General features: G+C 46.4%; 1 protein-coding gene across 7 annotated transcripts in view; it reads left to right on the top strand.

The window, feature by feature from the left end:
• The window catches only part of KCNU1 (potassium calcium-activated channel subfamily U member 1), a 513844-nt gene that overhangs the window by 156007 nt on the left and 342763 nt on the right, over positions 1–15074 (top strand). For 6 of the 7 annotated variants that reach the window (XM_063925441.1, XM_063925446.1, XM_063925443.1 and 3 more), the window contains one exon: positions 1379–1489. The exons of the other annotated variant lie outside the window; for it this stretch is intronic. In XM_063925441.1, coding sequence (XP_063781511.1) covers positions 1379–1489 — 111 coding nt within the window. The remainder of the gene's footprint in view (positions 1–1378; positions 1490–15074) is intronic. 7 annotated transcript variants of the gene reach the window in all.

The raw sequence follows: 15074 nt of genomic DNA on the forward strand, positions 1-15074 counted from the left end.
ATACCCCATAATATTAATTTTGAGATTATTTTTCATGTATTAGTTTCTTAATATGCTCACATACACAACATTATAAAGGGACCTCCCCTGCTCTGACTGCTGCTTGTCCCGTCCCCCCACCTCCATTTCTCTGCTCCATCATGACCTCTTCCACCCCTCCGCCACCCCCTTTTGCTCCATCCTGGCAACCCCCCTGCTCTATTCCGCCACTCTCCCAAAATTACTTCGTACTTGGTGGTCTGCCAAGTCCTCTTCTGCAGTGCTAGGTCTGTCTCGTCTCCCTAGCAGTGGTAGCCATTGGGCGGGCAGAACACAACCTTGCTCCCACTGCGCATACCTGACGGAGATGGAACAGACCTTAGCAAATTATGTAGATAACATACTGTAAGCCTATATGTATGTCCAGAATTTATTACGTTTAACATATAAAAATGTTGTTAAATATTAAATTATTGAATGTAAAATCTCTTGAGATTTCTTTTAATAATTAAATACTATTTAACATTGCTGCTTGTAAATATTTTAAGTATACTATAAAGTAGTTTTTAATCCTGAGATGATATTAACAGAAATGGTGTCATGGCAGTACAAGTGATCTGTCAGTGTAACCTCGAATGATGTATGGGGGAGATAATGTACCCTACTGCCAGCAAAAAAGACATATACGTATAACCCAGCAATAAGGCTCCTCACCCTTTCTTAGGGGTATACGTACTAAGCCTTGGAGAGAGATAAAGTGGAGAGAGATAAAGTACCAGCCAATCTCTTAACTGTCATGTTACAGGCTTTGTGCGGGATGTACTAACCTCCGCCGCAGCGTTAAGTTACGTTTTCTCTGTGATCTCATCTAACCGCTCCTCTGGCCGCCGCTTCCCCTTAGCTCCCCCGTCTGCTTTCTCTCTCCTCTCCCTCCATCACCGCTGCGGCCACTGAAGTTCTCATATCGCTGCGCTCCCCTTGGCTGTTGGCGCATGCGCCCATCTCAACAGGTCCAACAAGCCTGTGTGCACATGGCCGGAAAACCAGTGAGGTGTGCGCATGCGCCAATGGCCAGGGGGAGCACAGCAATATGAGAATTTCAGTGGCCGCGGCGGTTATGAGGAGGGAGAGGAAGGGGAAGCTGGCGGCCAGCGGAGCGGTTAGATGAGATCGTGGAGAAAATGTAACTTAACGCTGCGGCAGAGGTTAGTACATCCCGCCCTCAGTTTAAAAAAAAAATAACAGGAGCTGATAGGCTGGTACTTTATCTCTTTCCACTTTATCTCTCTACACAGCTTAGTACATAGACCCCTTACTCTCTTATAAAAGCAGGTATCAGACAATATTTTCAGATGCTGTTACTGCCACTGAATAGTTACAGTATGCTAATTTTCACCAGGCATGTTGTTGTAGTTGGGCACTTTACCATGGACAGTGTGACTTCATTCATCAGAGAATTTTTGCATGAGGATCGAGGGAATATCACTACAGATGTTCTCTTTATTGGGGAGTGAGTATATTTTAAATATTTTCCATTCACTGAATGTGAGTTTAACATTGTCTTTTCTTGATTTTTGAAGAGGATTATACACATACTGTACCTGTAGGCACTGATTCAAAAGTGTGCGCACTGCTGATGTCAGTTGTACTGCAGTTGAGCAGTTATTTTGTTACTGCGCGTGTGTCTAATTTGCACAGTGCATGCGTCCTGATTGTGTACGTACAGAGTTGGAGTTGTAATTTCACATACACGCAGTGAGAAGGGCATTGAAATTGTAGTATGCATTCCTTGTATATAGTAAGCATAGTATGCGCCGATGGTCCATCTTATAGCCGTGTAATGGGAGCGTCACATTGGGCGTGACAATGAAAGTGGTTGCCTACACAGATGCTAGATCATCCACTTAGGAGGTCATACACGGACGGAGAAACTGCACATGCAGAAAAGTTGTTGCAAGTTTCGATGGTTCAACAGATGGAGACATTTATGGAAGCAACAATCAGTATTACAATGGTTACAGATGCTGACAGTTGGCATCTTAGTCCTTGCACATAAGGACGCACAAATGTACACAATGGAAGTACTTTGTATCGGCATTTGCATAAATGTGCAGACTGGTTACCGCCAATAGACGCAGCTGCCAGCGCTTCTTTATCCACCTCTGAATCAGAACCATGATGAGGTCAAAAAGTACTTTAGAGGGCTGAAGGGTATTAACTCTAGATTTTCTTCTGTCTCCTATACTTGTCCCACCATTATGCCCTCTGACAATTGCCATGCAGTCATCATATCATTGCCTTCAGACAACCCTTGATGTTGTTAGTAACTCCAGCGTAATTGCATGAGATCCCTAGAGCCACTGTGAGGGTCTTCCACTTACAACAGCTGCCTGTTGTCCCCTAAGTGTATTATGCACACACCGGCACTTAGGATGCCGCCAGGTCTTAAGCCTCAAGCAGTGGAGGCTCATACAATTGACTGAAGACTGCTGGATAATTGACTGGAGAAGTAACTAAGGCAGAGGCAGTTAACAGGAGAATAACTCTAGAATACTAGGTGTGATCAGAACTCGAGCTGGTAGTAGCAAGGATATCTCAGCATAGTAATATGCAGACAATGGATATGGACATTAATGAAACAAGTAATATAAATGCAGGAGTGCAGCACAATACTTAACCACTGGTGGAATGCAAATTAGGAGTGAATACATAGATCTGCACCAAAGCTTAGAATGCAGTACAATGGTATAACACAATGGCTACTGCTGTTTGTAATAAATATCCACGGCGATGGAGATATACTCAGTACTTATTACTAAAGCAGCAGTGTAATAAAGTATAAAACGAGAAACTACAGTTGTAGTTCAAGGCTGAGAGATGTGTTGAGTTTGCCCAGAAATCCAATATGAAAGGAGTGGTAATTATCCAGGGATTACAGCTAAACACAGGTGGAATTCACGGCAGTAGTAACTGCACAAAACACACAGAATACTAAGAAGTGACTAAAGCAAAGTTCAGTAATTCAGGCACTTTGCTGAGAGGATAACTTCATCAACACAGCTTGAAAATCAGGAACTGTTACAAGGAACAGGGGCTGAATGACAAGGCTCCAACTAGAAACTATCATCAGCAGGGAGGTGCAGGGCTGGCTGCCTTTTACCAGGAGCAGGGACCAATGGGAGAGCGCCAGGCAGACCAGCCCCCTTTATGAAAAATTGGTGCAGCTGAGAAGCTGCACGTATTAACATGACTCCCGATTGCTAGGCAACAGCTGGGACAAGGAAACAGTGTGTCCAGCTGGAGTCCCAGTTGCCCTCAGAAACTGCTGGGACCAGTAACCCCAGCAGCCGCCATGACGCAGCGTCCCGGTTGCCTAGTAATGGCTGGGACCCGCTGCAGTAATGAGCAGCTCATAACAGATGGTCTGATCATTTTATGCAATCTAATCCCAGCTGCCTTCTGTCACATGGTTCCTAACCTGACATACAGTACCATACCATAGCCACCCCTTAGGAAATGAGCTGTCTAATGTATGTACTAAGCCTTGCAGAGAGATAGTGGATGAAGAAAAAATACCAGACACTCAGCTCCGAACTGCCATGTTACAGGCTGTGGTTAAAAAATGACAGAGGCTGGTTGGTTGGTACTTTATCTCCAGCCACTTATCTCTCTACAAGGCGTAGTACATAGACCCCTCAGTGAGATATTTATTGGTTGCTGGAAAACGCTACATCTCCCAAGTTGCATAGGATAATGGGTTAAAGGAATTTTCTCTAACGTCCCAGTGGACACTGGGATGACATTAATACCATGGGTATAGATCGGGTCCATTGGAACCTGGCACTTTAAGAAATCATTAGTGTGTGTTGGCTCCTTCCCTCTGTGCTCCTCCACCAGACTCAGTTTAGAAAAATGTGCCCAAGGAGCCAGGTGCATTCTTCTGGAGCTCCAGAGAGTTTTCTTCAAAATGTTATTCAGTTTGCTTTTTTTAGGCAGCACTTAGGGGGAGGAGACCGAACCAACTTCCTTTAGAGTTAATGGTTTGTATCCCCGATGACAGGACACTAAGCTCCTGAGGCGCTGTTTCACATACCCCTAGGGTGTGGGCACACGCCGGCAGCATTCCGCCACCCCTAACAGATGCTGAAGTAAGAAGACATGATGCGGTGAGTGATTACACCGGGGTCCCGGTTAGCGGGTCCCCGGTGACAAATGGCGGCATTAGGGTGCAGCGGTCACTGGGCTGCGAGCTGCGGTGCCCACTGCGGACCCCAGACTGGCGCTAACACAGAGGGGTTATTAAGATCCTTTTTTACACAGATTCTTTATTTGGTTCGAACACGTTTGCTAAGTTCTACAAGTTTGATACTTTGGCCTCTGAGGATCTAAAGTTTGGTCAATCAGTTCTGCAGGAACCTCAGCACTCTCCCTCCCGTTCTGGGAGCTTTGGTACATCCCCATGGTACTAATGTGGACCCCAGTATCCTCTAGGACGTAAGAGAAAATAGGATTTTAAATACCTACCGGTAAATCCTTTTCTCGTAGTCTGTAGAGGATACTGGGCGCCCGCCCAGTGCTTCGTGTTTCCTGCTTCGTTACTTGGTTAAGTATTTGGTTCAGCTGTTGCTGTTCATGTTCAAGTTTGATTAGCATGGCTTTCTTTTTGTTGTGTGTGTGCTGGTGATATACACAGACAATCTCACCGCTGTCTGTGTATATCCTTCTCTAGAAGTTTGTCCGTCTCCTCGGGCACCGTTTCTAGACTGAGTCTGGAAGGAGGGGCATAGAGGGAGGAGCCAACCCACACTATTAAAATCTTAATGTGCCCATGGCTCCTAGTGGACCCGTCTATACCCATGGTACTAATGTGGACCCCAGTATCCTCTATGGACTACGAGAAAAGGATTTACTGGTAGGTATTTAAAATCCTATTTTTACAGCTAGTATAATATGTAAGGGACCGCGCGCCACTGAGGGTGCGGGGCTTCCCGGAGAGTGGGACCAGAGGCTGAAAGATGCCATATCCTGCTGCTGCCGACTGCCAGGCTGCATGCTGGAGGTGCTCCTCCACAGAACCCATTGAATCACCAATTGTACTGGTACCAGGGGGTTTTATAGACAGGGGGGAGCATATAAACGGCGGTGACAGTGCTGCTGTGTTAAAAATATATATAAGTATACCCAGCGGGACTTCCGGTTCCGGCAGCGGCATGAATGGCTGCTGATCACTTCAGCTCCGCTGACCGGGTCCCCTCACAACCAATTTCACGGCGCTAGCCGCCTCCACACCACTGCCAGCCAACACCGATTACCAGGGGAAAGTGTCCGTTACATGGACAAATATCTTACCGCCATGCCGTCCTCCAAGAACCGCGGAGCAAAGGACAAGGAGAAGCGCCGGGCGGATACCAAGATGGCGCCGGACGCCAGCACAGTCACAGCGTGCTCCTCTCCTGCCATCCTGCCTCAGCGTGTCCGCTCTCCTGGGATCGAGGCACAGCACCTTTCAGAGGGTGAGTCTCCCCCCTGCTCCCCTACATTATCAGATACAACAGACAGGGTGATCCAACATATGGATCGTCCTGTTACATATGGAGATATGGTGCAGGCAGTTAGATTGGCTATGGACCCCCTTCTGAAAGCGCAGACTGCTCAAATAAATCTGCAATTGGCATCACTCTCACAGAGAGTTCTAGACACTGTGCATAGGTTGGGGAGAACTTTGCAGACGTTAGTTCTTTAAAACAACAAGTTTCTGCACAGGCAACTGAAATACATCAGCTGCACAATAAGGTACAGGATTTGGAGAACCGTTCACGCAGGCAAAATCTAAGAATTGTAGGTCTACCTGAGGAGGTCAAGGGTCAAGCGCTCTTTGATTTTATCCGAATCACCCTGCCATCCTTGCTCAAAGTATCTGACAGATGCCACGATTTAAATATAGAAAGAGCACACAGACTGGGGCCGCAGCGCCAACAAGAGGGAGCGCGTCCACGCGCTGTTATTTTTAAAAGCCTTAATTATCTGCACAAAGAATTGCTCTGGACGGCATCACGTAGATGCAGAGACCTGACATGGAATGGAAACAAAATCCTCATTTTCCAAGACTACTCTGCGGAGTTATCCAAGACGAGAAAGGATTTCGCTCCTATCTAACTAGTGCAAGATGGATGTAAATTCGCTCTTCTTTACCCGGCACGCCTGCGTATCTATGATGGGTCATCCTTCTTAGACTTCCTAAGCCCAGCTGACGCAAAGGCTTATCTCCATGAGTATGCTGAGAATGCTCGCTCAAGATCACACATGTCTGAATGTGAATGATTTGTATGATTCTAAGCTGTTTTATTTCCACAGATCACTGATCTACCGTTAGATGTATGCTATTTGTGCAATTATCAGTACTTATCTTACTAAGTTATACTGTCTGATGTGCACTCCGCTTACCCCCCCCCCCCCCCCCCCCCCCCCTCCATGACCTAGGGCTCTAATAGGAGCCGAGTACATAAGGCTGGCAGGCTCCACATGACTTTCACGTGAGGTGCCCCGGCTTAGGAGTACACATGGTACAGTGCTTCTGATATAGGAGCACGGATCTTATCTTCTAACAGTTTGATGAGGAGAATTCCTCATTAGGAATGTTTATATGTAGGTTTGTTAGTTGGTTTCTTTTTCCCCAGTTATCCTCCCCCCCCCCACCACCTCCACCTCCCTTACCTCCTACGCTGCCTGAAAATGTTCTTAACATACTGCCTGTTGGGTTGCTTCACGCCACTCCTTTTTCTAGATGACACAGACACTTAAATTGGGCTGCTGGAATGTGGGTGGCATAAACTCGCCCCAAAAACGTAAGCGCATTTTAATTTATCTCCGTAAATTACACTTTGACCTAGTGTATGTACAGGAAACCCACCTGACCCCCCCTGAAACCCTGAAACTGAATATGCTGGGCTGGGTGGTGCTCGCCTCTGCCTCCTATAACTCCAAAGCAAGAGGGGTGACTATACTGGCGAGACGACACTTTCCTGTGGAGGTGTCTGATGTAATTTCGGACCCCCTTGGCAGATATGTCTCTTGTACTTTAAAGATTGAACATCAGCTATTTTATTGCATGAATGTATATGCTCCTAATATTTATGAAAGAAAGTTTTTTGATCAGATCATAACCATCCTTACCCCACGACTTCATATGTTTGTTTTGCTAGGAGGTGACTTTAACCTGATCTCAAACATACACCTAGATAGACAACAACCGCGCACTGGCAGAAGAAAATTGCCCACTTTGGGGGTCCCAGAATTAGCACGACAACTGCAACTGCTAGATCTGTGGCGCTTATTACACCCCACGGACAGAAATTTTTCATGCCTATCTGCTGCCAAACATACAATGTCCCGTATTGATTATATCTTAGTTTCCATCAAACTCTTATCAACTACGCTCATAGCTGATATGGAGCCAATACATGATCACGCATTGATCTGGATTCAAATCCAACTCTCACGGGATAAGGGCAGCTATATCAACTGGAGATGCCCATCTACATTGGCAACCTCCTCCAAGCTGAAGCAGGCGGTTCTAGATGCATGGGTTACTTATGACACACATAATGAAGACACTAAACAAACACACCCCATCCTCTTCTGGCAGGCTTCCAAAGCTACTATAAGGGGCGAGATTATCTCGCACTCTTCTACAATTAAAAAGCAGCTAACTAAACAATATTTAGAAGCACACGATCTGGTCTCGAAGACGTTCCTTCCTTCGCAGCCAATCCCACCCCACAGCATAGATCCGCTTATCAAAAGGCCAAATCAATTCATGAACAGGTATTTATTAAGATGGAGATGTCTTACTCCTTTTCCAGAGATGCTAATTTCCACAAATTTGGAAATAAGTCAGGCAAGCTCCTATCAAACATGCTCCAGGGTATCCGCCCCCCCCTCCATAATTCATCCGCTAAAAACAGCTAGTGGTGGGCTTACCATGGATAATGCTCAGATAGCGCAAGTACTACTTGACTATTATCAAAACCTATACTCGGCCCCGCACTCTGACACAGTCCAGGAAACTGAGTTTTGGGAAAGCCTAGCACTACCACAGTTACCTACAGATAAAAGCCTAACTCTGATTTCTGAGATATCCCAACAAGAAGTGAGGGATGGTATAGCACATCTTAAAAGGGGAAAAGCGTCAGGCCCAGATGGCCTTACGGCGGATTATTACAAATTATTGGCAGATCACATTGTACCAATTCTGACTAAAGTTTATAACCCAATTCTCTTCACTAACGCACTTCCCATTTATTTTAACAGAGCACTCTTAAGACTCCTGCCGAAACCAGGAAGGGACCTCTCCGATCCAGGTTCCTACCGTCCCATCTCACTCCTCAATTTAGACTACAAAATCATGACCAAGATCTTAGCGGATAGATTGAAGCCCCTTTTACCGACCCTAATACATACTGACCAGACAGGCTTTATCCAAGGTAGGAACCCAGTTACAAATATCCGGAAGGTCTTGGCTGCGGTGAGTGATTCCCAGGGTGCCATGTCAAATTCAGGGAGAGCAATACTGTCTCTTGATGCAGAGAAAGCTTTTGACATGGTACACTGGGATCACCTATTCCGTTCCCTTTCCAAATTTGGATTCCCAATACAATTTACACACTTCCTCCAAACTTTATATACAGACTCAGCATCCAACATACTATGTAATGGCACTCTATCCGACCCTTTCCCCATTTTGAGGGGCACTAGACAGGGATGTCCCCTATCCCCCTTACTATTTGCGATTGCATTAGAACCCCTGGCAGTCGCCCTGAGACAATCCCCCCTATACCAGGGCATAGCGATAGGCTCGGCTGATCTTAGACTATCATTATTTGCGGACGATATGCTGCTCTTTTTATCACATCCTGAACATTCAATCCCCACGGCCATCTCGATCATATCCAAATTTAGCTCCTTTTCGGGATACAAAATAAATATTAACAAATCTGAATTATTAGTTCTAAGGGGCCCGCCACCTATTTTACCCCAAACGGACGGTGCGTCATCGATCAAGTTAGCTGTCTCCCATATTAAATATTTAGGCATCCAGATCCCCCATACCCTCACAGATCTCTATAAACTGAATTTCCAGCCGATCCTATCGTCACTAGAAAAGAATCTTAAACAGTGGCATGATTTACCCCTATCCTTATTGGGTAGAGTGGAAGTTATAAAATCCATCCTTCTTCCAAAGTTAACCTATATTATGCAACTTTTACCTATTAAAATAACTAAGGCAGACATTAAGTCCCTCAATGGTGCATGTACGAAGTTTATCTGGCAATCTAAAAAAACGAAAATAGCTCTCAAAAAAATGTGTCTCTCCAAAAAGGATGGCGGGTTGGGTTTCCCTGACCTATCATTGTACACTCAAGCCATACACTTCCGATATGCCATGGATTGGCTGCTGGAACGCAGTCAATACACAAATTATGAAGTGGAATGTGCCTTGTTCACTCCATTATCTCCAGGGGCCTTATTACATGTTCCCAAATCGGCCATAGACAAACAGGTATATAACCATATTTTTCTCAGAGATACTCACTCTGCCTGGCGTCTTCTACACACCTCGCTTGGTAGGGACCCCCGTTACTCCCAGTGGCTACCGATATGGGGTAACCCTATGTTTAGCCCGGGCATTGAAAACGCTGCCTTTCACCGTTTTAGACAAAAAGGCCTGAAAGCTATGTCCCAGGTGTTCGACCCAGGGGGTCACATTGTCCCATTCTTGCGATTACAGGCTACTTACGGTATCACACCTGCGGATTACTATGCTTATGCCCAACTAACACATTATGCTCTCACCCTCCCTACCCTACCTTTAGACCCATTGGAACACATTTTCCATAAATGTACGCTAAATAAATATAAACCAAGGATCACTTATGAAACTTTATTAAAACTTAATAGGGATCCCACATGGAAACAAATTGTGAGACCCTGGACATCAGACTTTCCCACAGACATACAGGATGACACCATACTTAAACATTATCACTCAGTGCTAAAGATAGTACGATCCTCGGTGCTCCAGGAGGTTCATGTGAAAACCACACACAGGGCATACATTTCTCAGGGACAACGCAGCCACTATGTGCTAGAAGAAAATGGTAGCTGCCCAAAGTGCAGGATGGCATCAGCGACGTTCATACACAACTTCTGGACCTGTGGTCATGTGAAGAAATTCTGGTATAAGGTATTACACCATCTCAATGCCACTTTTACCACGCAATTGACATTACACCCTCTCCCACTTTTATTTGCCAACTTTGACGTTTGGGACCTCGGTACTCAAAGACGACAACTTATTCCTATTTTGACTATGATAGTCACTGTAGCTAAAAAAATCATCCTAAATTCTTGGATTAAACATAGGCCTCCTTCACTGAGGGAAGTTATTAACTTACTTGAGAAATATATGGCATTTGATAGGTATGACGTACTGTCTGATTATTGTAATGGGTCGGTAGGATTTCATAAGAAATGGGGCTTATATATAGAATTTACCCAGAGAGTAAACCCCTAAGATCTGGTGAGGTAGCGGTAGGGAAACACCACATTCCAGACGCTTTTTTCCGTCAGGCCATACTCATCTATAGGAATGGTACTTATATGCTACACTTCTCAGGAATATAGGCAGCATTCCTAGTTAATCCCCCCCCCCCCTTTTTTTCCCTCCCCTCCTCCTTACACCCTTTGTTAAAACTGTTTGTATTTACATTCTGTATGTTTCTGAGGTTTATGAACATATCATGAGACTGCCAACTCTGTTGTTGAACAACACCCGGGCTTAGATGTCATGCTTCAAACTCACCAACTGTAGCGATTCATCTAAAATGTCTTATTTTTTAAGGGACTAAATTTACCTCTAGATGAGTTTCTCATTAGTTCCCTAACTAAATATTATCCGGTTTGACTATGCTTTGTTTTAAGAGAAGACGACTATATGTTCATGACTTTATCTTTTCTCTGACGTCCTAGTGGATGCTGGGACTCCGTAAGGACCATGGGGATATAGCGGCTCCGCAGGAGACAGGGCACAATAATAAAAGCTTTAGGATCAGGTGGTGTGCACTGGCTCCTCCCCCTATGACCCTCCTCCAAGCCTCAGTTAGATTTTTGTGCCCGACGAGAAGGGTGCAATCTAGGTGGCTCTCCTGAGCTGCTTAGAATAAAAGTTTAAGTTAGGTTTTTTTATTTTCAGTGAGTCCTGCTGGCAACAGGATCACTGCTACGAGGGACTTAGGGGAGAGAAGTAAACTCACCTGCGTGCAGGATGGATTTGCTTCTTAGGCTACTGGACACCATTAGCTCCAGAGGGATCGAACACAGGCCCAGCCATGGAGTCCGGTCCCGGAGCCGTGCCGCCGACCCCCCTTGCAGATGCCGAAGTTGAAGAGGTCCAGAAACAGGCGGCAGAAGACTTTCAGTCTTCATAAGGTAGCGCACAGCACTGCAGCTGTGCGCCATTGTTGTCAGCACACTTCACCAACAGTCACCAACTGTCACTGAGGGTGCAGGGCGCTGGGGGGGCGCCCTGGGCAGCAATGTATAATACCTTTTTATGGCTAAAATACATCACATATAGCCCTTGAGGCTATATGGATGTATTTAACCCCTGCCAGATCTCACAAACTCCGGGAGAAGAGCCCGCCGAAAAGGGGGCGGGGCCTATTCTCCTCAGCACACGGCGCCATTTTCCTGCTCAGCTCTGCTGTGAGGAAGGCTCCCAGGCTCTCCCCTGCACTGCACTACAGAAACAGGGTTAAAACAGAGAGGGGGGGCACTTATTTGGCGATATGATTACATATATAAAAATGCTATAAGGGAAAACACTTGTATAAGGGGTTGTCCCTGTATAATTATAGCGTTTTTGGTGTGTGCTGGCAAACTCTCCCTCTGTCTCCCCAAAGGGCTAGTGGGGTCCTGTCCTCTATCAGAGCATTCCCTGTGTGTGTGATGTGTGTCGGTACGTGTGTGTCGACATGTAGGAGGACGATGTTGGTGAGGAGGCGGAGCAAATTGCCTGTATTGGTGATGTCACTCTCTAGGGAGTCGACACTGGAATGGATGGCTTATTTAGGAATTACGTGATAATGTCAACACGCTGCAAGGTCGGTTGACGACATGAGACGGCCGGCAAACAAATTAGTACCTGTCCAGGCGTCTCAGACACCGTCAGGGGCTTGTAAAAACGCCCATTTACCTCAGTCGGTCGACACAGACACAGACACGGACACTGACTCCAGTGTCGACGGTGAAGAAACAAACGTATTTTCCTTTAGGGCCACACGTTTCATGTTAAGGGCAATGAAGGAGGTGTTACATATTTCTGATACTACAAGTACCACAAATAAGGGTATTATGTAGGGTGTGAATAAACTACTTGTAGTTTTTCCTGAATCAGATAAATTAAATGAAGTGTGTGATGATACGTGGGTTTCCTCCGATAGAAAATTATTGGCGGTATACCCTTTCCCGCCAGAAGTTAGGGCGAGTTGGGAAACACACCTTAGGGTGGATAAGGCGCTCACACGCTTATAAAAACAAGGGGCGTTACCGTCTCCAGATACGGCAGCCCTCAAGGAGCCAGTTGATAGGAAGCTGAAAAATATCCTAAAAGTATATACACACATACTGGTGTTATACTACGACCAGCAATCGCCTCAGCCTGGATGTGCAGAGCTGAGGGGGCTTGGTCGGATTTCCTGACTGAAAATATTGATACCCTTGACATTATTGACTATAGATGCATTTCTATATATGCGAGATGCGCAGAGGGATATTTGCATTCTGGCATCAAGAGTAAATGTGATGTCCATATCTGCCAGACGAAGACACGACAGTGGTCAGGTGATGCAGATTCCAGACGGCACATGGAAGTATTGCCGTATAAAGGGGCGGTCCATCGGACCTGGTGGCCATGGCAACAGCTGAAAAATCCACCTTTTGTTACCCCAAGTCACATCTCAGCAGAAAAGGACACAGTCTTTTCAGTCTCAGTCCTTTCGTCCCCATAAGGGCAGGCGGGCAAAAGGGCCAGTCATATCTGCCCAGGGGTAGAGGAAAGGGAAGAAGACTGCAGCAGGCAGCCCATTCCCAGGAACAGAAGCCCTCCACAGCTTCTGCCAAGTCCGCAGCATGACGCTGGGGCCGTACAAGCGGACTCAGGTGCGGTAGGGGGTAATCTCAAGAGTTTCAGCACGCAGGGGGCTCACTCACAAGTGGACTCCTGGATCCTATTCGTAGTATCCCAGGTGTACATTGGAAATTCGAGACGTCTCCCCCTCACAAGTTCCTGAAGTCTGCTTTACCAACGTCTCCCTCCGACAGGGAGGCAGTATTGGGAACAATTCACAGGCTGTATTCCCAGCAGGTGATAATCAAAGTACCCCTTCTACAACAAGGGAAGGGGTATTATTCCACACTATATTGTGGTACTGAAGCCAGACGGCTCGGTGAGATCTGAAATATTTGAACACTTACATACAAGCGTTCAAATCAAGATGGAGTCACTCAGAGTAGTGATAGCGAACCAGGAAGAAGGGGACGATATGGTGTCACTGGATATCAGGGACGCTTACCTACATGTCCAAATTTGCCTTCTCACCAAGGGTACCTCAGGTTCGTGGTACAGAACTGTCACTATCAGTTCAGACGCTGCCGTTGGGATTGTCCACGGCACCCCGGGTCTTTACCAAGGTAATGGCCGAAATGATGATTCTTCTTAAAAGAAATATGGACGCTTTCCTGATAAGAGAAAGGTCCAGAGAACAGTTGGAGGTCGGAGTAGCACTATCTTAAGTAGTTCTACGACAGCACGAGTGGATTCTAAATATTCCAAAATCGCAGTTTTTTCCGACGACACGTCTACTGTTCCTAGGGATGATTCTGGACACAGTCCAGAAAAGGATGTTTTCTCCCGGAGAAGAAAGCCAGGGAGTTATCCGAGCTAGTCAGGAACCTCCTAAAACCAGGAAAAGTATCAGTGCATCATTGCACAAGGATCCTGTGAAAAATGGTGGTTTCTTACAAAAGATCCCATTCGGTAGATTTCACGCAAGAACCTTTCCGTGGGATCTGCTGGAAAAATGGTCCGGATCGCATCTTCAGATGCATCAGCGGATAACCCTGTCTCCAAGGACAAGGGTGTTTCTTCTGCGGTGGCTGCAGAGTGCTCATCTATGAAAGGGCCGCAGATTCGGCATTCAGGACTGGGTCCTGGTGACCACGGATGCCAGCCTGAGTGGCTGGGGAGCAGTCACACAAGGAAAAAATTTCCAGAGAGTGTGATCAAGTCTGGAGACTTCTCTCCACATAAATATACTGGAGCTAAGGGCAATTTACAATGCTCTAAGCTTAGCAAGACCTCTGCTTCAAGGTCAGCCGGTATTGATCCAGTGGGACAACATCACGGCAGTCGCCCACGTAAACAGACAGGGCGGCACAAGAAGCAGGAGGGAAATGGCAGAAACTACAAGGATTCTTCGCTGGGCGAGAAATCATGTGATAACACTCTCAGCAGTGTTCATTCCGGGAGTGGAAAACTGGGAAGCAGACTTCCTCAGCAGGCATGACCTCCACCCGGGAGAGTGGGGACTTCATCGGGAAGTCTTCCACATGATTGTAAACCGTTGGGAAAAACCAAAGGTGGACATGATGGCGTCCCGCCTGAACAAAAAACTAGACAGATATTGCGCCAGGTCAAGGGACCCTCAGGCAATAGCGGTGGACGCTCTGGTAACACTGTGGGTGTACCAGTCAGAGTATGTGTTCCCTCTTATGCCTCTCATACCAAAAGTACTGAGAATCATAAGAGGGAGATGAGTAAGAACGATACTCGTGGTTCCGGATTGGCCAAGAAGGACTTGGTACCCGAAACTTCAAGAGATATTCACGGAAGACCCGTGGCCTCTACCTTTAAGAAAGGACCTGCTCCAGCAGGGGCCTTGTCTGTTCCAAGACTTACCGCGGCCGCGTTTGACGGCATGGCGGTTGAACGCCGGATCCTGAAAGGGCATTCCAGATGAAGTCATCCCTACCCTGGT

Source organism: Pseudophryne corroboree, chromosome 6 (genome assembly GCF_028390025.1).
Source record: "Pseudophryne corroboree isolate aPseCor3 chromosome 6, aPseCor3.hap2, whole genome shotgun sequence".
Lineage (NCBI taxonomy): Eukaryota > Metazoa > Chordata > Amphibia > Anura > Myobatrachidae > Pseudophryne > Pseudophryne corroboree.